Raw genomic sequence first — 21610 nt, 5'->3', positions numbered from 1 at the left:
ACCAACGCCAATAGAACGCGTACTCCCAGCTCCATGCATATCACGATCTTCACGATCAGAGGGACATCTACTTAAGATGTGACGATTCATGCGCTCTGACTATATCAAACCGGGATCTATTCTCCACTGCTGTGTAACTTGGGGCAGGTGATGCGCAGCAAAATTATACTGGGCTAGAAATGCCGCAGTTGGGACTTTGCAGACGGCAGTGAGGCCCTGATCGTACATTGACAGCACGCGTTGTAGAGCGAAGCTTCTCGAACTAAGCTCATTGTCAACGCCCTAAAATGTCATTGCGACTTCACTTCCGTGCTTATGAAACACGTGACCCCGTCGTCTTGGAACGCGGGGAAATTGTGTGGGGCTTGATCTTCGCCCACGAGATGCCCATGTCGAAGCGGAATGCGTTCCCAGGTAGATTGATCTGACCGACTTACATTGATCAGCATTCGAGCGGCCGGCAATACGGAGAAACATATACAAGCAATTTGCCCAGCCCATCTCTCTTGGGTGTTTGTATCCCATCTCCAGCAAGCTCACCATGTCGTTTGTCGTTGCGTTATTGCTCTGCGCTTTCCCACCTACAACACCATTCTTGTCGATGGATGCTTGAAATATCCGCGAAGCCTGGAATGCTAAATTGGTACTCCGCGTGTGGAATGCTTCTCGCCAATTTGTCGCGCGATTGTTGGCAAATTGGAAGGAGTGCACCCTAGGTGCTACATCTCTGGATTTGGTTCACGCTCAAGGTCGCTTGGGTAGAATGATATACAGCCGGACCATGCCTGTGCGACAAACCTAACAATGTCTTGCTGCAATTTGAGAACTCTACTGGATATAACTATATATGATGTTTGTATGCCTGAAAGAATGTCGTTTATATGATAGAACCACGCAACGCAACGACGGATGACGTATCTGAAGACGAGGCCAATTTATGTGTCTCCAGATACAAGATGCAAAGAGCTTGGAATTGCGAGAAAGAGTCGAATGCACAATTAAACCGCAGCAACAGCAGACGGACCCAGATCAAAGCTGTCCGACTGTATCGGCGTATGGGGCGACTTGATCACTTCTCCAACCAGGGGCGAGTAGAGCGGATCAAGACTCTCACTGCGTCATGAATTAGCAGGTGTTCATCATTACAGGGACCGAAAACCTACATCTGCATCAAGTCGTCTGCTGCACTCGTCTTGTTGCTCTTCTCCACTGTCTCAAAAGCGAAGTAGTCGTCACTATGATTGAACGGACTCAGCAGACCGCCGTCTCTTGCGCCATCCGCTGCCGGCGTCGGCGGAATGGTAGTCAAAATAGTGTGTGGGTGCTCTCCAAATGTCGGCATCTTCGTGGGACACGCAGCGCTCATGCTCGTACGGAAACTACGCGGATTGGCCTCGGGCACGGGTAACGCGATAGAACCCGTACGCGCTGTTTTGGCAGGAGGAGGCTGGATCTGGCCGTGGCTGAAGGCGCGCTTGAAGAGGCTGAATGCTGATGCGGTTGAAGAGTTGCGAGATCGGTTGCTCGCGTTGCCAGCATGATCGGAGCCTGTGATCGATGAGATGCTTAGGTTGCGGCCGAAGAGACCCTGTGGAGCTGGGGGTGGAGTGGGATTGTTGACGACAATCTCGTTGGTGTTTGAAGGAGCCATGAGACTGAAGATTCCGCGAAGGGCCGAAATCGCGGCATCGACCGAGGATTGGATGCAGTTCCAGGAGTATTCGAGGCGGATGAAGTCGTCCAGACTGTCTTCTAGGTGCTCCATCTCTTTGAGGCACACAGAAACTGCGTCAGCCATGATGGTGGTCCCGGTAATCCAGGCATTCGCGACAGCATCCTGACTGTGTTCGGGCTGAGCCTCGATGAAGTTGGCTGCAGAGTTTGCAGTCTTGTCGATGGCGTGGTCGGCCATGTCGCGTTGCTGGCAGACGTCAACCCTCAGTAACGACTTCCTATCTGCCAAGGAATGCCCGGAATTATGCATGGCGGACTTGACACCGTCGTATACAGCTTTGAAGGCATCCTGATGCACATATGCGATGCCAGCATTGAGATTGTCCAGAGTCGAAAGGACAGAGTCTGCGTTATCGCCGAGTGCGGAATACAGAAGGGCGACATGATCGGTGCCTTCGATGATTGCTTGTGCTTGGAGCGACTTGAAGAAACTGAAATCGTTTGTCCGGCGGGCCGAATGGAGATTATGTCGTACTAGAGCAACACGCTGGGTCCAATGAAGTTTGGGGTTCGTGGTAGAAGTCATCTCTTCTCGTACCGTGCCTGGGTAGTGCTGTTACTGGTAGAAGATTGTCTGCTTAGAGGAAGGATGATTAGTCGCTCAACTTCATACGTGGTCAAAGTCGAGATGATGCAAGTACTTCAGCGATATGAACTTTCCCTTAATATGCAGATGACCTTATGAGACAGACCTACCGCCACGGCATGGTCTGCCATCATCGACGATCGATTCAGACATGAGGCTCAATCATCCATAGAGATGGGACCACAGTTAGTAATGATGAGCGTTGCAGACAAGCGATCGGAGAGACATTGTGCTGAGAGCCAGCGCAATGGGAACAACTTGATCGCGTAGAGATGGTAGTGGAGAATGCTGTTGTCGTTGCTCAGCACCTCCGAGGGCAACCATGGCCGTCATGATGAAGGCTCAAGACATGTCCGGATGAAGAGCTGTCGCCTGAACGTATCGTCGGTCCAGCGAAAGAAGTGTCTGAGTTCGACAGTTGGTGACAGGATCTGGCCCTGCGTAAGGCTGAGACATCCGGGGTCTAGTTCCGTACGACCATCGAATGACTGACTAAACTGAACCCTTATGATGCAGACCGACGACCACCACTTACTATATTCGGGCTTGACACGAATCTAGAGTGAATGATCTTAAGGAAGATGGCAGCGAGACTGGCGAATTGTCTTTGGAGGCAGCGCTCTCCTTGTATCGCTTGCGCCGAGTCAAAGAGCAATACATAAGGGATGTGAGACCCGTCTGACTAGATCCACATGATTGAGGCCACCCGCTGTGGGGTTCGTATTTCCTTCGCATTGCGGATAGGCTTTCGCCTTCTACATCTTCGCCGACGGCCAAGCCTTTCGTTCGATAAGAGCAGCACGCCGCCAAAACTGTTTTTAAAGTTAAGTGGGACCTTCGGTTGTATCTTGATGTATGCGGCAATAGAACCATAGTGTTGGGAACAGAAAGGAGAAGAAGGATTCATCGTTTCCGACACTCTTCCCGTTGCAGACTGGAAGAACTTCTAGCATATCAGCCGTATCAGCATTTAGTCAAGATGCAGACTGATGAAACGAGTCAGGTTCGGTCGAAGCCGATGTGCAAATGATGGCTGCGGAGACAAGCTTCAGTGATGGATGGGGCTCTGTCGATCCGAAGACTTCTCTTTCCTCACCCGATAATGGGCCGACCCTGCGGCCATTCGCGAACATCAGCCGTAGCGCAACGAGCAGGTGCTTCACAGCAGAGTTTTCCGTAAAGGTCAACCACGCCTCCGGATACAACCATGCGACGCGACGGTATTTGTTCATCCCACGCGCTTTACCGTCGCTTGAGGATTGACGCGACCGTGTGGCGGGTAAGACCCGTTCTTAGCCGAACTAAAAAAATCTTCATCTCGCATTCCTCAGCAAACACCATTATGTTGCCCGTTTAAGTGGAACCACGATGAAAATTTGTTGGTCCATGGGCTTTCCAGAGCGTGGAGACCCCCGAAGGTTCAGTATGGAGACGTGCAAGATGACTCCACTCGTTATTGATATATGGTTGATGCCCATGATGTTGCATGCTTGACATCCGTGACATCTGTCAATTTCCACGACCCATTCTTTGGCTTCACGTCAAACGTACCCTTCAACATGGCTACTGCTGCAGAGGGTATCCTTCCCAAGGGCGACTCTCGATCGGAGAAGTCGGTTCCCCAATCGTCGAGCGATGTCGAGAAGCAGACCGCTGTCCACGAGGATGGTCTGAAGAGGAACCTCTCCTCGAGACATCTACAATTCGTCGCCATCGGTGGAACTGTTGGTACTGGTGTCTTCATCGCATCTGGTGGATCTATCGCGACTGCTGGTCCAGCCGGCGCTCTCCTTGCATACGTCTTCGTTGGTACCCTGGTCTACGCGGTCATGCTCAGTCTTGCGGAGATGGCAACATACCTACCCATTGCTGGAGCCTTCACACAATACGCCGCCCGTTTCGTCGACCCTAGTCTTGGATTTTCCATGGGATGGATCTACTGGTTTTCATGGTCTATCACGTATGCTTTGGAACTTACAGCTGCTGGTTTGATTATTCAATGGTGGGACTCTAGTCTCAATATTGGCATCTTCATCACCATCTTCTGGGTACCTATCACTGCCGTCAACTTCCTGCCCGTTGACATCTTTGGCGAGTTCGAGTTCTGGTTTGCTTCGATCAAGGTCGTTGCGCTTTTCGGTTTCTGGATCTTCGCCATTTGCATGAATGCTGGTGTTGGAGATCAGGGTTACATCGGATTCAAATACTGGAACGAACCAGGCGCATTCGCCCCTTATCTCGCCGCCGGACCCGTTGCTAAGTTCGTCGGTTTCTGGGCTGTGCTCATTCAGGCCGGATTCGCATACCAGGGCACCGAGCTGTGCGCCATTGGAGCTGGAGAATCAACAAACCCACGCAAGACGATGCCCCAGGCTATCCGCAAGACTTTCTGGAGCATTTTCATCCTTTTCGTCTTCACTATCTTCTTCATTGGTATCCTGGTGCCCTATGACAATCCCGATATTGCTATTGGCGACACCAACGCCGGCTCCAGCCCTCTAGTTATCGCCATCAAGCTTGCAGGCGTTAGCGCGCTACCGGACATCATGAACGCCATTCTTCTGACTGTGGTTCTCTCTGCCGCTAGCTCTAATGTCTACTCTGGAAGTCGTATCCTTGTCGGTCTTGCTGAGGAGCATTGTGCGCCCGCATTCCTCAAGCGCACCACCAAGCGTGGCGTGCCATACTGGGCCACCGCCGTGACAGCTGCCATGGGTCTACTCGCATTCATGAACCTGTCATCAAATGGCGGTGAGGCTTTCAACTGGCTTCTCAACATCGTCTCTGTCGCTGGATTTATTGCCTGGAGCTGTATTTGCATCTGCCACATCTGCTTCATGCGCGCGCTGAAGGCACAAAACATGGATCGCGACACCTTGCCATTCAAGAGCTGGGGCGGCCGTGGCCTCGCAATCTATGGGCTTGTTTTCTGTGTCATTATCACCATTACGCAAGGCTTCACCGCCTTCGTACCCTGGAGCGTTCAGGACTTCTTCATCAGCTATATTAGCTTGATCCTGTTCGCGGTACTGTACATTGGCCACAAGGTGGTGACACGAAGCAAGTTCATTAACCCAGCCGAGGCAGATCTGCTTACAGGCAAGCTGAATGAAGAGGAGCCCGCAGAAACCTGGGAAGAAAGCCCGCGTAGTTCATGGAAGAAGTTCGTCAGCATCTTCTAAAACTCGGTCGAAACGCACTCCTAAAACGTCTCCAACACAGGGTACTTGTAGTATGACAGTATATGAATACTTGAAAGTGCGTGTCCAGCAAGTTTTGCCATGAACAAAAGTCTTTTCGAATTGCATAGCATAGCGGAGCGTAGCATGGCATGGCGTTTATTTATTTCTAATTAGAGCTTGATACCACTGTTAATACCACTCTTCCACATCTTCATCCTCGCAGTATGCTGTGTCCACTTGTGTTTCTTCCGTACTCGTCCATGGTTGTAGCACAGGTACAGCTTCTGTGCGCTTGTGATACCGAGGATGTTTGCGATAGAGAAATGTTGCCGAATGCAACCAGTTCGATAATGTGCCTTCAATTGATGTGTGTGAATCGTAAGATGATCATCTCAATCATTCAGGCGCGTCCCCCTGTGTGTCTGGAAGCGCTCAGCACTGTCCACAAGTCCAGATCCTTCGCAATGCAGCGCACAGGGCTCTCAAGCTGATGTCATGTCTTCTGGCCAACGCATCGCCCTGATGAGGGTTTCAGCAATTCATCCGGCTCGTCGCAATGAATTCATCTAGGGTTCTGCGCCTCGTCGGTCTACGCGCGTGGTGGCGCCCTCGGGTGGAAGATGTCGACCTCGCTTCCAATTTTCGATGGCAAACCTAAGCCTCAATTTGGTGAAAATGCAATTTTCATTGGTTCACAGGGACAGTTATGATGTAAATCACCAAATGCAAGAATTTGGACAACGCAGGGGAAGAACCTGCATTGCCGCTGTGTGACGTCGATCCAGCCTGACCCAGCGGATGGGCAGGCCACAACGGGGAAGGTACGGCGAGTAGAGTCGATGTGTGGCTGACAACGGTTGTGGGCCACGCCCGGCGTTTCTCCTATGCACCACCAGATGCATCGCGGCCCTCTCATGACAGTATCGCGTTGCGCAAGAGTGTATGCAGTCAAAGGTATCTGAATTGTATCCACCCGTTGAGATGATCCTTACAACAGGCTAGAAAGCACCTGCCCGTATGCGACAAAATGTTTCTTTTCGAACTTACGGATGAAATACGTCTCTATAAGGGTACATCCATGCTCTTAACGGCCGCTAAGCGAACCGACAACAGCCCCTACGTTCCCGTCAATCTTCCGAACGTTCCTTGGAACCGACAGCAGGATAGCTCATTCGTTCCATTACCTGGTCAAGCCCCTAGCTCCACGTTTCTCATAGTGCACGATCGTCGCCCCTATCACCGACACCCACATGGTTCAACGGCTGTTGTTGACACATTTTCGCCACTTGAAGACCGTTGCATCGCTACGAAGTGCCATCTAGGATGAGTGCCTAAGAAAAGAAAGATCGTTGTTGCAAGTACCTCATAGAAAGCGCAAAATGTTCGTCTCTTGTAGAGCTATCTGTATGAGGGCCTACGATTTGTTGACCGTTACAATTGTGTATTCTTGGTATTCGTACTCGCTCCACGTAGGAGATCTGGCCCACTTTTCAAGGCACATGGGTTCTCTCCTCGGACTGTTTGCTGGGCATTCTTGTTTCGGAGATGAGCTTTCATGCCATTGTCGTCAACAAGCGTTCGGTACCTCATACCCCAGTGCCCTTCGACGTCACTTCACCATGATCATCAGGAGAGTTGCTATCACACTGCAGCTTTGCGGGCCTTCTCACCGGACAGCTTTGGGAATTTGTTGGGACACTCTTTGGAAAACGGGGTCCTGAGCTTACAGGGCTATCACACCCTTCTTGCGCCTCATTGAGTGTATAGGGTACGCGGAGCCGTGTTGCTTAGGTGTAGTTGAAAGCCATGTTACACAAGTATCGCAATGCTGCTAGAAGTAGTGACTTCTCCGGCATCGATCATCATAGATCTATTGCTGTCTTCATGCGAAGGCAACTTCTGCCGTGCACGTTTCAAGATCAACAGCCCTAACAATCCATCCACTCGTTGCTTAGCCACTCTCACCACTAGCTTGGGAGCATTGAAGCTGAAATCTCTCGATCGACGTCACTTTCTCCTGAACAAGTACTGGCCCTAGAGGGAGTTGTGGATGGATCTCAACAAGGATAGTTCTCGCTTTTTGGCCCAAACTTGGAGGCGACACTACACTCCACAATGGATCTGAGGTGACCTGGCTCGCCTAGACCTCACTTTGATCTAATGCAGTATGCTTGCACTGGGGGGGGCCAATGCTTCGCTTGGCTTTTGTCCATGGTGAAGATGCCGATCCTTCCAGAAGCACACTCCATCAATGACGATGATGCTGTTTTCTGCCATGGCAAAGTCCGTGTGCTAAACAGCCCATCCCCTGACGGTAGTAGGTAGGTCCAAAGGTATAAAGAGAGGAGCAGAAGTCCTACAAATGAACATCATCACAACATCAACTCCACATCCCTCATCTACAACTACCAACAACCACAACCACTTCACTCCAAACCAATCTTTTCAACCCAAGCCATCAACATGCTTTACACCACCATCCTCGCTTTCGCCGTCGCTGCCTTCGCTGCTCCTCTCGAGGACAAGCGCCAGGTCGGTCTCTGCGCATCCGGCTCCCCAGTGTGCTGTGCCACTGATGTGCTCAACCTCGCCAACCTCGACTGCGCTCCTCGTGAGTTGTCCCAGAATCATCTTCCAGATGACACCAATAGCTAACTTGTAATCAGCCACCACCACCCCTGCCGATGTCAACACCTTCATCGACGTCTGCGCCACTGGCGGACAGCAGGCCAAGTGCTGCTTGATCCCCATCTTGGGCCAGGCCCTCCTCTGCAGCGACGTTAACCCCACCGCCGCTGCCCCAGCCACTCCCTCTGCTTAAGTGGATGTTCCCACCGGACCCAGAAGACCATCACTTGTCCCGAGTGCACTGTACTAGTATGGAGGACGATGGCTCATATGTAAATACATTGGCGTTCAGGTCGCCGGGTGTTGAGACGGACGATCTTGTTGTATTAGTACCTAGTCAGCTGTAATTCATTTGGCATTTAGAACACAAGCCTCTTTCGGGTGATGATCATGTGTGATTTGCAGATTACTTCACCGGTTGAGCTATTCTCCAGCGGAAGGATTAGTATACCGACTAAGTGTGCCTGGTGTCACTGTGTGGAGTGCCTCCATGTCGGGATGGCCGGAGACGGAAGGAAGCATGCTGAGCGAATAAGAGTGCAGGATTCACAACATGAGCTGACCGGCATCCGTTCCGCTCCCTTCGGTGTTCGGCCGTTTTGCAAGGGAATATAGTTTGCTAATGTCAAAGAACCTTATAGCTAGCCATAAGCTAGCAACTACATATGTACTGTGTGTACAACCTCTGGTCTCAATACGCTGGCTTCTACTACCCGCGAGACATCATTTCAGAGGTTATGATTCGGATATGCAGCTATGATTCTGTCACACCTTGCTCGCATGCTGACCACACTGATCTGGTGTTCTGACACTGCATACCATAATCGAACAGCATCAGCCCTTACATCGTCACCACGAAGTTCAATGGTGGCTGTGTGCAAAGCATTCCTTGCAAGATGACAGCTTACAGGTGCGATAGAATGCGCAGACGCATGATCGCGTGTCACACCGATCCTCGACCACGAAAAAACCTGCCATCGACATGCGAAAGTGAAATATCCGGTCAGCAAAATGACGTAGCGCAGATACTTTCACGCCGTACAACCCCACCAGCAAAATTGCAACAAGGTCTTGGATCGCGCATCATTAAACTCTCATGTCATTACTAAAGAATCGTGGTATCTTGCTCGCAACTTCATCGTACAAAAGAAAAAAAAAAAACAGGTATATATCCGCCCGGGCAATGACTCGTCCTCCAATTTTCCATCATCGCGCAACTACCACAACTTGGTAATCTGCATGACACCCAGGCCCAACGCGCCAAGCTGGAGTGCGCGACTCGGTGCGAGCATGTCTGCGGCGCCGGTGCTGTTTGTGTTGTTGCCGTTGCTGCCGCTTGGCTTCTTTTTGCGCGCTTCGAGGACGGGCGCAGGGTAACGTGCTGCGATTTCGAGTGGTTGCGCTACTGCCGCGGCGGCTTCGGGTTGTGGTTGCGCGGCTGGAGATGCGAGCGCGAGGGTCGCGAAGAGGAGGGTTGAGAATGCGGCGAACTTCATGATGTGTGGTTGATAATAGATGAAGATATTTGAGTGCTTGAGAATTTGGTGGAGAGGGTTCGTGTTTGTTTGACTTGGGGTTTAATTTGGTGGAGATAGTGTAGGAGTCTGGGGTAGTGTGTTTATATACACATGCTGTCCTGCTGGCAATGGCCAAGCGGTGTATAGTAGGATCGCACTAGAAGCGGTCATCAGAGATGCACTGCCGCTGACCGACCGCAAGATCGCCCACTCATACTCAGCCGCCACCACCATCATGATCTACACAGTTTAGCCATGACATCGATTATGCTGCGCCACGGACTCTTTGGATCACACGGTCTTCTGATATTGCGACACTCTAACGTTCACAAACATTTGTCACGATAACACTGAGCGCTTCAACCTTCGCTGGCTAGGTATTCCACCTCTTGATGCGCTTCATCGCCAAATTCGCACCTGCCATCTGCGGGTTGGTGTGACACGAATCAGCTTAGCGTTGTAGCCTTCTGCACAACCTTGGAACCTTTGCAGCATCATCTTGTGGTGCCTAGAAATAAGGCTGCCCACACAGCCCTGCCATTTCCCTCTTCTTTACTAGATACAACTGAGGGCCGAAATGCTCAGCTGCCTTGGCATCCTTGGCCCTGATGAAAGCCTATTGCGGATAAGCACCTACCCGGTGTTGGGCTTATTCATGAGCCTCCCTTTATAGATCTCCGAAATGAGATCTTACGAGAGTCGGTATGATTGAGGTAGCGTTTCCATCGTGGCATCTGCAAAGTTCATCTTCCGCTGATGGCCTGTTGTATTGGCCCTCAGCTTCAACTTAACATGCGTGCTCCGATCGGGTGTACAGTGAAAAGCCTCCGTAGCATGTGTACTGTGCATGTTGTGGCCGCTGCCTCCATCATCGAGCAGATACCGTGACTCAATAGCTTTTTTTTATAGGCCGCGACAATCACGCCAATGTCTGCGGCAGGATGCCTGAAAGCACAGACTCGTGCGCTCTTCCTCATGATCGATCTCCGTGAAAGAAGAGTCCGGGATCCTGCGCGAGCTCCCACATCTTCAGAGCTTCCGTCCTAGACAGACGACAGACGTTCAAATGGCCGAGTGTTGGCCTCGTTGATTGGAGGGAGCTTCGCAGTCTTCGGGAATCCTCCTGAGACCTCACTCAAGGGTATGGTCCCAGAGTCGTAAGGTTTGTTCATCGTCGTTGACGCTGTTTGCGATGCTCGTGAGCCGTTCGGGAAGATTTGCACGACCATGGGGCGGAGAGCAGGTATGCTGACGCAGATGATGCCGAGACTGCATTCGATAACGGACAGGTTCAGAATCGGAACTGTTTCGACTGTTTGGAATCAGCGCATGAACGTGGAGGTGAAACAGCTACTCACAAAGTACATCCAGAACTCGCAGGGTGTCCAGGTATGCTATTCGAATAATGCCTGCAATGCATGCACTAGACTTGATCAGGAGCGACTCTCGACGTTGTAGGGTTCTGACTTACCCGGCGCCGCCTACAAAGAGGAGACATAAGACTATACGCTGCCTCACGGGCATTTCTGATTGAGTAAGAATGAGTAAAAGTTCCGACGGTTCTTTGGAGACGACTTACTCAGTTTCCAGAGATATGGTATCGGCAGTATACAGAGGACAACATCGGTGAAGACGTTGACCGCCGAACTGGCATACAGATAATTGACGTAGTTGATGCACTTGCGGTTGGGGTCGATTTTCCACGCCTGATCAACAGGGTCGCATTGGAAGAGAGACACGAATATGCCACAGATCCAGAGCCCGACAACGATGAATAATGTCATGTACATTATGAGCCGGAAAGTCTTGCCCTGGATAAGTCGTAGGTACGACGAGATGATTGCGACCTTTGTACAACCTATCGCACAAGCATACAATACCTGGCAGATGAGCAGATACTGCAGGTGATGAGTTAGAAGCAGGTCTTGCGGAACTCATGGTATACGTACCAGAATGCAGCTCTTGACCTGCTCAAAAAGCGTGGGCAAGGGAAGTAGCCATACGTGAGTGCCAAGGCCCGAGGAAGTAGCTGTTCTTCGTGTCAAACTTGTTCACGCTGAAGAACCATAAGGGTCAACCTACCAGCAATGCTCGTCGACGCAAGAGCTAACGTGAATACGGCAGCAATGGTAATTAGGACTGGCAGCTATGTCAGTGTTGGAATACAACCAGCTTCTCAGACACTTACTGTCATCGACAAAGATTCGTTTCAAAAACTTGAGCCTCGAAAACAATCGCAGACCGATAACGACCAAGACCAGGCCGATAAGTATGCCGTTTGCTATCCGCACGCTATCGGCACGAGATGTTTTGTCGTTGAAGTTGAACTGGCTGATGTCCACACCACCAAACGCACTCGTCGCCATAATGCTGCTGAAAGAAAGACGCAATCAGAGAGAAAAAGCCAAAGTATTCCGCTAGGCGTATGTAAAGACTTCGGTAGGTTCCGCGCGAGATCCGTCAAGCATATAATAACATGCCGAGGCGTGAATGTCGAGTCGAATGTGAAACAGGACGACAAGCAGAAACAAACGAGCACCCAATGTTAATACCAAACCGATGATTTTCTCTCGATCATATGGAAGGGTTTGAGTTTTGAGTTTCCCAGGGGCGGGAAAAGAACTCGAATGCGCCAATGAGCGCTACGAATTAGCATGATCAGAGGACAATGAAATGGATTGACGCTCCGTCAGGGCAAGTGGGTACCGAACGTGTATCCTGGCAAGTTTGGATGGCCGGACTGCAAAGCTACGCGTAGTGACTGCTCCCACGTTTCCCATCTCGGTGTACCATCTGTGTGGTACATGCGCCAATCGTCTCAGAACGGCCTGGCAGGATCCAGTCGTCATCCGCGGGGGATCTGTCCCGAGGCCCAGATGTCTTCGACTAAACTATCTAGCGTAAGTAGTAACTCAGATCGCCCACTAGAGCCGCGTTTAGCGCGAATCCCAGGTGGTGGTAGAATGCCGGAATTGGGCAGCAACAGGCGCGATCCAAACAATTCCATAAGATGTGTCCTGGTGGTGGTGGTGGAAGGGCGGGATGTGTTTCATTTTCAAGGTCGATCATGAACCGCGAAAACAGCCATGTAAGCCGCTTAGTATGGCATAAGCATGCATGGGAACGTGCAGATCGTCCAGTGATCTGGGTATCGAGAGTTGTGCCGAGGTGTCGTTTTCTGATAGCAACACAATAACTGGTACCTAGGTGCGGCTGGAGCACTCCAAGCTTCGGTGCGTCTGCAAGCTAACGGACTTTATCCCGACTGGCTTACCGCTGAGCCAGAGCATTGACGAACTGGCCAAGAGTCGGTATCGTGATGCCGCTGTCACTGGCGTCTACACAGGTGGTACCACATGGCGACGAGGTGAAGTGGACTATTCGATGTGATGGCTGGATGGTATACGACTCAATGTCGCCGTTGATGAAAAAAGCCGTGGCCTGTGTTCGGTACTTCCCGCAACACGGTTCAATGTTCAGAAAGAGTGTGGTGTAAGGAACGGCGCAAAGCTAGATGACTTTAGTCGTCCACATCGTCCTTCTGTGGTCCGGTTCTCGAAGAAAGTATAATTTGGACAGAGCGACTTATCCCGCGGGATCTTGCAGTTCCTTTCGGGTGGCATGGCTATCTCTCATCTACACTGTCAGCAAGATGGATAGCCCGTCCTGACAATACTCGGACATGGTAATGAGTCCGGTCGAGTGGCATGATTTGATCTGACATGTACCGTTAAACTCAAAACCAGGCGATAAGCCTTTGGTCTGATGTGTCGGGATAGTAGCTGATTGGACTGGATCAGATCACCTTAAAGACCGTTGAACGTAAATGCTGTCATCTTACACTCTATTTCGTTCACGGACCGATTGCTTGACCACTCCATTCGTTCATACACCTCCCCAAATCCTCAATATAAGCGCTAAACCAGACGACCAATCGCCCAAAAGTCAATGCGACTCCCCATATGTACCCTGTATTTTCCGCGGCCTGATCACTCCGCAACGTCCCATCTATGTATGCAGCCACCCGAAATTCTACAGGCTTCCTCCTCATTACATCGTTACAGCAGGCACAAACGATGCCAGTGCACATATACAAAAAGAGGCTTATGCAACGACATCCAAGAACGAGATTAAGGATATAAAACGCTCAGACTCGCTAATAGGAAATATAAACCATCCAAGAGAAGATTACAAGAAAACGTTCGAGTTTGGACGGCCCTTCTCGAACTCTTTGTCGTCGCGCGGATCGACGTCGTCTTCGGTATCAACTCTTCGTGGCGGCGGCGCCGAGCGGATGGGTGAGTAGCCTGGGCTTTGACTCCGTGGCATTGACCAGTCTGGTTCGTCTGAGTATGAGACCAGATTGGGCTCTTCGCTTATGTGACTTGCTATAGGTAGCAGATTGGATGAGTCGCCCTTGACCAGACCCAGTCGCTCTTCTTCAGTAGCAACGTCTTTGCCATCCCTACTGCTCTTTCGACTGTTACGACTTGTCGGTCTTCTACTCCCTGATGCTTCTCCGGTGGAGTCGCCACGATTACGATGGAAGACGTTCTGGAAAGAGAACTGGCGCTTGGCGATATTGGCAGGCTGTCTTGGTACTTCAAGAGAACTTGGAGACGCGGTACGCTCGGGCGGCATACCGGGATGGGGAAGCTCGGCAAATTGGATGTGAGCGTCATTTGGTTTGTACGAGGTATCTTGCGTTATGTTGTATTTGTATGAGTCTTTGTCCGAAACGTCCGAAGCGCCGTCCGTAGGTATAGGAGGGAGATTTTTCATGCCGACACCAGAAGAGCCAACTGCATGCGCGCTCCCTCGACTACTAGTCGATTTGCCCCGCGAGCGCAGCCTTTGGAAAAACCCAGGGTGGAAGCTATCGTTGTCGTCGTCCGACTCGTATGTCGGGAAGTGAGACATACCCAGCGGTGGATGAGCCATCTTGGTTTGTACGGTGGTACCGCTTCGCGTGAGTGGTCGGTTGGGGTCCATGATAGTGCGTCGTCGTCTGATGCCGTCGAATTCGACTTGCTCGCCTTCACCGATGGGTTGCATGTGCTCTTCCTTGATCTTGCGCACTTCCATTGCCTCTTTCTCAGATCTCGCCCTAGAAAGTGAGCGCAAGATGGCACTACCACCACGAAGGGCGTCAGCCCTAGGCTCGTATTCTGGTTCTTCCACCTCGGCGACCTGTCGCACTTGATCAAGGTCTCCCTTGAAGACCGCCGCGTCCGGAACGTCTTTGGCAGATTTCGAAAGCTGCAGTAGCACAACACCGGAGCAGATCTGGAAGAAGCCCATGATGACGGTGACGATTTGCAGGGGCGTGCCCTTGAATCCCTGGAAAAGTACGGCAGACGTAACTATGGTGGCGGAGGTAAAAAAGACATAATAGGTTGGGGTAACCAGGGCGGCATTGAAAAGATTGAGTGCTTTCTATGGGAAGATTAGTGCTGCTGGGTATCATAGGGCGCGACCTTGGCTTACGTTGAGGTAGATGATCTCGGTGAGCAAAGTGATGACCACGAAGACTAGGAGGACGTAAAGGAACCATTCCTTAAACTGTCCCCCGTATTTTCCAGAGGCCTGAGCGACGACAGCTGCACCAAGACCTTGGGTTGCGACGACACTCAAACCTCCAATCAGACTGCAGATGGTGATGTACACCATCATGGTCTTCTTGCCGTACTTGGGACCCAGCCAGAGGGCGATGACAACGCATGCGATGATGACGACGCCCGCGTAGCTGAGAAAGCCAGGCGCAATGACCCATCGCTTCATGTCTTGAATGCGCGCAACAGACGACTGCTCGGGAGCATTCACTGCGATGACGACAGATCCGATGATGCAATTGAAACACCCGACTTTTCCTACAAAACTGAGGCGCTCTTTCAAGAAAATGGTGGACAGTATGGCGCAAATGACGACAGATAAGGCTCCCATGGGGGTGACGAGGATAGCGTCAGTGAAAGCATATGCGACCAGATTACACACCTGACTTGTCAGTTAGCATGACTTGGTGGCCGTCGAGGAATGGTAAGACTGACCTCTCCAAGAATCATCAGGGTCATGCCGAGCCACCACCAGGCGTTCTTGAGGTATCCATAGCCCTCTCCGGCCTCTTCATTGTACTTTTCGTTGGCTTGTAACAGGCCATGCTTCTTGATAACGAATGATGTGCCGATAAAAACGCCGGATGCAATGGCTAGAACAAGACCAATAATTTTGTATGAGCCTGGGCGACTGGCGGTGTCGCCGCCCATACCGCCAGCGCGAGCATGGAGATCATTGGCGGCATAGAGGACATGTGCAGTCGCATCCATGGTGGATGACTTGTGGGGCGGCCCACGGCTGCGGAAGCGGATGCTGTAGGATGTCTAGCGTGCCGGTGACGCGGTGCAGGGCAGGCTGTAGGTGGGAGAGCAGGCTATGGTCGCGGAAGCATAAAGGCAACCGGTGAAGGTGTTGCACGGCGGAGAGGCGCACGAGGTGTGCTCGTGGGTGCGGAGGAAGCGACGGATGCGGAAGTCTGTTTAGGCCGGACCGCACGGTGACGGCGGAAATGAAGACGAGGAATGCGGCGGGAGAAGAGCGTCGGGGTGGAGAGGGGCACTGTATTTTGTGTTTTCGCAGCGGCGAGGGTCGATATGGCGTCTGTCTGAATCCTGGGGCCGCAAGCGTGCAGGCGAGGAAGGCGCAGTTCGTCGTAATCGTGGTGCGTACGGCTGGATCTAGATGCACGCGGCGATTGGTGCGTTGGCGTCGTGGGCTTCACTTGCACTTGTGGGCTTCAATGGACAGTGTGAGCTACGTGGATTGCGTGAATTGTGCACAAACTTGCGCGCAGGTGTCAATGTCAAGCAACTGTGGGAGCGCCGGCTGCGAGCTTCTTGAAACAAGCTTGTCCAGTCAACGGCCCAAATAATGGTCCCTGGCAACGAACCCGCACTGCGTCACAGCCAAGGAAACGGCCGAGAGCCCACCAACACGGAACCTTGGAGCCCTCCCGAGCGTCTATTTGCGCCCCAATCGCTCGCAGAGCCTACAGACACTACGTAGTGAATCCATCTGCCGGTGCTGCAGCATGGCCGTTGCAAATGGCCACCTCGACCCCCCGAGCGACGTCTTCGCCGCCACCTCGGTGGCTGAGCTCCATGCCGCCCTCCAGCAGCTGCACCACCAGGAAGCCACCGTCACGCAGCGCCTCAACACGCTCATCGCATCGCAGAAGGACCTGTCGCGCGAACTCGGCCGTCTCGACCTCCTCCGCGCCCACCTCGGCTCCCAGGCCGTCAACACGCGCGCCATCAGCAATGGCATGCTCTCGGACGCTGCCTCGACTGCGAACCGCATCTCGAGCGCCGTGAAGCGCCTGGACCAGGAGCAGACCAACGTCAAGGCGACGCTGGAGGTGGTCGAGCAGGTCGCCGAGCTCAAGGCATGCGTGCTGGGCGTCCATGGCTCCATGGGCGCCCCGCAGGACTGGGAGACGGCCGCCAGCTATCTCAGTCGCGCCTCCAAGATACCCGACGAGGTTGTGAACGGCAGCTTTGCAGAGGAGATTGTGCCGACTGCAGAGGTGCCCGACCCGCCGCGGGTCACGCTGGACGCCGCCGCCGAGTCGCTGTGTGGCCTGTTCCTGCGCGAGTTTGAAAAGGCTGCAAAGGAAGGCGACGGCTCCAAAGTCACGCGCTTCTTCAAGCTGTTCCCCTTGATTGGACGAACAAACGTCGGCCTGGATGCGTACGGACGATATGTCTGCCAGGGCGTAGCTGCCAGGGCGCGAGCCAACTTCAATTCGGCCCCGCCAGCTCAGAGAAAAGAGGGCTTCTTCTACGGCAACACCATCACGAAGCTCTTCGAACACATTGCCCAAATCGTAGACGGCCATGAGCCACTCGTAGAACAACACTACGGGCCCGGCATGATGGCCAAAGTCATCGAGCGACTGCAGATAGAAGCCGACGTTCAAGGTGGCATCATGCTCGACACCTGGCATGATGAACGCAACATTGACCGCAAGCTCACCGACATCAAGTCGTATGCCTACTCTTTCCTCGTCCAGAGCTTCTTTCCTACTCAGAAGCCTGCTGGTGGTACTCCTCGCTCGAACTCACCCGCCAATGCAGTGCGCACGAGCGAAGACGAGGGCGTCAACATGAAAGAAGTCGATGGCCTACTTGGGGAGAGTGCTCTGATGCTTGGGAGGTGGGCCTTGTACTCGAGGTTCATCTCCGACAAGTGCGCTGTAAGTTCTTCAAAATCTTCATCATCACGTCTGCTCACGCGAGCAGTCTTCCCAACCTGAAGAGCGCATCGATCACGGTCTGGTGATGCCAGAATTCTTGGCCACAAGCAATCTCCAGAAAAAGGTCTCGAGCCACCTAGTCGAGCCCTTCAACGTCATGACACAGTTCTTTTTCCGGCGCTCTGTGGAAAAGGCCTTCCAGCTCGACGAATCACCGTCAGATCTCACACTCAACCCGTCAAAACCACTTGGCTCGAACCCACCGTTCATCACTTCTGCGGTAGACGATGTCATGTACATCGTCAACCAAGTCTTACAGAGGACGCTAGCCACTTCGCAACGTGCTATCATCGCCAACGTGGAGCCTACAATCGCCCACATCCTAGGTAACGACTTCATTGGCATGATCCAACGGAAGATGCGCGACGAGTGCTATCCCAAGCCTGTCATACAAGGTGGGCTGCCTCCTGAGAGCAAAGTCATTGCATTCCTACTCCTCACCAATAATCTCGATGTGTCCAACGACTACGTCAAGCGCATCATTGACCAGCAACTCAACAAGCGCCCTCAATCTGATGATGAGGATACCAAATCACCTTTGCAGGAGCTCTACCCTTTTGGACATGATGCCGTCTTCGTTGAGGGTAGATTGAAAGCTCTACAAAACGGCTTCGTGTCGAAGAGTAGTGAGCTGATCAACGATGGAATCACTGTTCTGTTCTCCGAGGTGCTCAAACCCCGCATTCGGCCAATTTTGGCCGAGGCCTTCCGCGATATCGATTATGCCCCACAAGAAGATGAAGACGACATGGACGACGACGAGGATGATGACACTGATCTGGTCAAGTCTCGTTTTGATCGAGGCTGGGGCGTCGTGATTCGTCCCATCAAGCGCATCTTGACTGCTGCGAACTTTGACCGCTTGCTTACGTTAGCCCTAAACTACCTCGCTAGCGCACTCGAGAAGCGCATTAGAAGCTACTACGGACGAGTTAACGAGCTGGGAGCTGTTCGCCTGGAGCGTGACATTGCAGGTATCATCGCCGCCGCTGTTGCCGGTGGTAAATATGGTCTCCGCGACGCTTTCACCAAATGTACGCAGATGACGCTGATCATGAACATGGAGGATGATGAATGGCAAGAGGTTGCCGAAAAAACCACCGATGATTCCGGCATGTCATGGGTCCTCGACGCAGAAGAGAGGAAAAGAGTTCGCGCTATCGTGAAGGGTTAGGTTGTATCTCACTCGCCCCGCGGAATGTCTTGGCTAGCAATCTATATTCAAATGAAGTGCAGCTGACTCGGCTTGAAAAGAACCTTCAAACAGCTTCCTGGACAACCACCTGTCTCCTGTATCTTCTCCCTGTTGCGCGTTCAGCATCGTTCTCTCCCTGCCCCTTGCGCTGCTGATTCTCGTCTTGCCGAACACGGAATGTGTGGACCAGCCACGGTTCTCGGGCAAAGCTTGGCTTCCAAAACACCTACCATCTGAACTCACAGCTTTCGGTGCAGCTCTACACGTAGACCTGTAGTCTTAGTCGTTCATTTTAGCGCTTGTTTAAGCCGCTGTATTCCACGTCTAGTGCGTTTGTTGCGCTTCGGACTTCCTTCCATTGAGCCCTTCGCGATGTGGCGCTCAATTGTAGCGTCGACTTTTCTGGTGCCCCTGGCATTAGCGCAGTGTCCTATCTACACTGGATATTCTGCGCAGCGTCACGAACCGTTCTCGACAGGCAAATATGGACTTTCTGACATGCGGCCTATCGCGCCGTGCCGGACATTTCGCGTTCAGGAGATTGAAGACGAAATTGAGAGATTGAAGAATGTCATCGTGGATCCTGACCTCTTCCGTCTGTTCCAAAATAGCTGGCCGAGCACGCTGGACACCACAGTTGGGTGGCACGGCTGGTCGAATGCAACTACTGTGGCTGCCGACGGCACAATCAAAGAGGGGATGAAAGAAGAGTTGACTTTCCTCATCACGGGCGATATCGAGGCCATGTGGCTCCGCGGTGAGTTTCAACATGTCCCTCACAAAGAAGGTCTTCCTAAACTAAAACCTCAGACTCTGCAAACCAATTGCAATCCTACATTAGTGTGCTGAAAGCCAATTCCAGCCTCGACAGCCTTGCCAGCCTGTTCCGAGGGGCGATCAACTTGCAGGCGCGATACATCCTATCGAACCCCTTCTGCAACGCCTTCCAAGCCCCAGATGAAAGTGGCATAGTTCGGAAGAGCAGTCAAAATAGTGACACGATCTCGCCACCGTATGATTACTTTAGAGTCTTCTCATGCCAATGGGAGCTCGATTCAGTTGCCTCGTTCCTGCAGCTATCTACAGACTACGTAACTGCCACCGGCGACTTCGAATTCTTTCAGAAGTCTTCAAACTGGACCAAGGCTGTCGACCTTATTCTTCAAACAGCAGAGAGCATGATGATTGATTCCTACGATGACGATGGCAAATGGCAACACACGCCCTACACCTATTGTGCTCCTTACGGCGGCACGCCCATCAACAACTGTAATGGTTCCCCGCACCGAGGGCATATTGGCCTCGTCCGCTCCTTCCACCGTCCCAGCGACGATGCGTGTATCTACCAATACTTGGTCCCCTCCAACATGATGTTCAGCTCCGCCCTCAACACTTCGTCAAACATAATGTCTCGCATCGAACCTGCCGACGGTAAGCTCACTTCCCGAATGCGTGAAATGGCCACTGGCATCAATCGCGGCATCGTGGACCATGCTATCATAACCGACCCGAAATATGGCAAAATCTACGCCTTCGAGGTCGACGGGTATGGTTCCCATATCTCAATGGACGATCCGAACGTCCCCTCTCTACTATCGGCCCCCTTCCTCTCTTACACTACTGTTCACGACCCCGTCTATCAAAACACACGACGCAAGATCCTGTCCCGAGATAATCCGTACTTCTCACGCGGACCCGTCATCACGGGCCTGGGATCCCCGCACACCTGGCCAGGAAAAGCCTGGCCTATGGCAAACATCATGACTATCCTCACCAGCGAGGACGATGCGGAAATCATATCGAACCTCAAGATGCTGCTGTCAAGTACCAGTGGGCTAGGACTGATGCATGAGAGCGTGGACAGCCACCAAGAGGGGAGTTACACGAGGAGTTGGTTCAGCTGGGCGAACGGGCTTTTTGGCCAAGTCATTCTGGATCTAGAGAAGCGAAGGCCGTGGGTTTTGGAGATGAGCTTTCAGGAGTGATCAAGTGGGGCGCAGGGCTGCTTTTGCTCAAGACTTATGACTCGCGCAGCATTGTTACAGTTGCTCTTTTTGAATGCTACTTTCCCCTTTGAAGGTTTGGACCCTTTGATCTCCATAATACCACCGAGCCTGTCCGGCTGTATAGATACCCGCCCTATACGCCATAGCCGGACCCAGTCTTGTTTCGGCTTGCTGGTAGACGCACGTGGTGTGAAGGCCGTCAACTATGCGAAAAGAAAACAATGTTCTCATAATGGCAACGCTGCTATAGATTTGATCCCGGATTACTGACAGCTTCAGAGATCACGGATATTGATGTCTACGCTTCTTTCGGCCTGCTGAAAATTTTGTATACTGCAATCTGGCACATAATCCTCCACACACTGTGCCACTGAAACCTTTCCAACAGCACAAACATCCTCACGCCGTACTCCGTACGCCTCCGGACTCGAAACTCGCAGTCGAGGCTCAAGCA

General features: G+C 52.2%; 8 protein-coding genes across 8 annotated transcripts; 4 read left to right on the top strand and 4 right to left on the bottom strand.

Moving 5' to 3' along the window:
• Positions 1-1159: 1159 nt before the first annotated feature.
• Positions 1160-2473, bottom strand: SNOG_03124 (hypothetical protein; the record flags this gene model as incomplete). Its single annotated transcript, XM_001793655.1, has 2 exons — positions 1160-2165; positions 2427-2473. The coding sequence occupies 2 exons, from the start codon at positions 2471-2473 to the stop codon at positions 1160-1162; spliced, it is 1053 nt and encodes a 350-aa protein (XP_001793707.1).
• A 1406-nt stretch (positions 2474-3879) lies between these two features.
• On the top strand, positions 3880-5502 carry SNOG_03123 (hypothetical protein; the record flags this gene model as incomplete). The annotated part of the gene is made up of 1 exon (XM_001793654.1): positions 3880-5502. The coding sequence occupies one exon, from the start codon at positions 3880-3882 to the stop codon at positions 5500-5502; it is 1623 nt and encodes a 540-aa protein (XP_001793706.1).
• Positions 5503-7965: 2463 nt separating this feature from the next.
• SNOG_03122 (hypothetical protein) lies at positions 7966-8323 on the top strand (the record flags this gene model as incomplete). Its single annotated transcript, XM_001793653.1, has 2 exons — positions 7966-8113; positions 8169-8323. The coding sequence occupies 2 exons, from the start codon at positions 7966-7968 to the stop codon at positions 8321-8323; spliced, it is 303 nt and encodes a 100-aa protein (XP_001793705.1).
• A 1024-nt stretch (positions 8324-9347) lies between these two features.
• Positions 9348-9626, bottom strand: SNOG_03121 (hypothetical protein; the record flags this gene model as incomplete). Its single annotated transcript, XM_001793652.1, has 1 exon — positions 9348-9626. The coding sequence occupies one exon, from the start codon at positions 9624-9626 to the stop codon at positions 9348-9350; it is 279 nt and encodes a 92-aa protein (XP_001793704.1).
• Positions 9627-10690: 1064 nt separating this feature from the next.
• Positions 10691-12013, bottom strand: SNOG_03120 (hypothetical protein; the record flags this gene model as incomplete). Its single annotated transcript, XM_001793651.1, has 6 exons — positions 10691-10959; positions 11006-11070; positions 11119-11128; positions 11227-11458; positions 11597-11676; positions 11836-12013. 6 exons carry the CDS (start codon positions 12011-12013, stop codon positions 10691-10693), a joined length of 834 nt encoding a protein of 277 aa, XP_001793703.1.
• A 701-nt stretch (positions 12014-12714) lies between these two features.
• Positions 12715-13037, top strand: SNOG_03119 (hypothetical protein; the record flags this gene model as incomplete). Its single annotated transcript, XM_001793650.1, has 2 exons — positions 12715-12735; positions 12855-13037. 2 exons carry the CDS (start codon positions 12715-12717, stop codon positions 13035-13037), a joined length of 204 nt encoding a protein of 67 aa, XP_001793702.1.
• Positions 13038-13835: 798 nt separating this feature from the next.
• SNOG_03118 (hypothetical protein) lies at positions 13836-15970 on the bottom strand (the record flags this gene model as incomplete). The annotated part of the gene is made up of 3 exons (XM_001793649.1): positions 13836-14987; positions 15135-15641; positions 15695-15970. 3 exons carry the CDS (start codon positions 15968-15970, stop codon positions 13836-13838), a joined length of 1935 nt encoding a protein of 644 aa, XP_001793701.1.
• A 761-nt stretch (positions 15971-16731) lies between these two features.
• On the top strand, positions 16732-21135 carry SNOG_03117 (hypothetical protein; the record flags this gene model as incomplete). Its single annotated transcript, XM_001793648.1, has 4 exons — positions 16732-17895; positions 17942-19105; positions 19577-19896; positions 20013-21135. The coding sequence occupies 4 exons, from the start codon at positions 16732-16734 to the stop codon at positions 21133-21135; spliced, it is 3771 nt and encodes a 1256-aa protein (XP_001793700.1).
• Positions 21136-21610: the final 475 nt, after the last annotated feature.

This window comes from Parastagonospora nodorum (genome assembly GCF_000146915.1).
Source record: "Parastagonospora nodorum SN15 chromosome Unknown scaffold_4, whole genome shotgun sequence".
Classification (NCBI taxonomy): domain Eukaryota; kingdom Fungi; phylum Ascomycota; class Dothideomycetes; order Pleosporales; family Phaeosphaeriaceae; genus Parastagonospora; species Parastagonospora nodorum.
The sequence above is the reverse complement of the archived record's forward strand: the minus strand, read 5'-3'. Positions and strand labels throughout refer to the sequence as shown.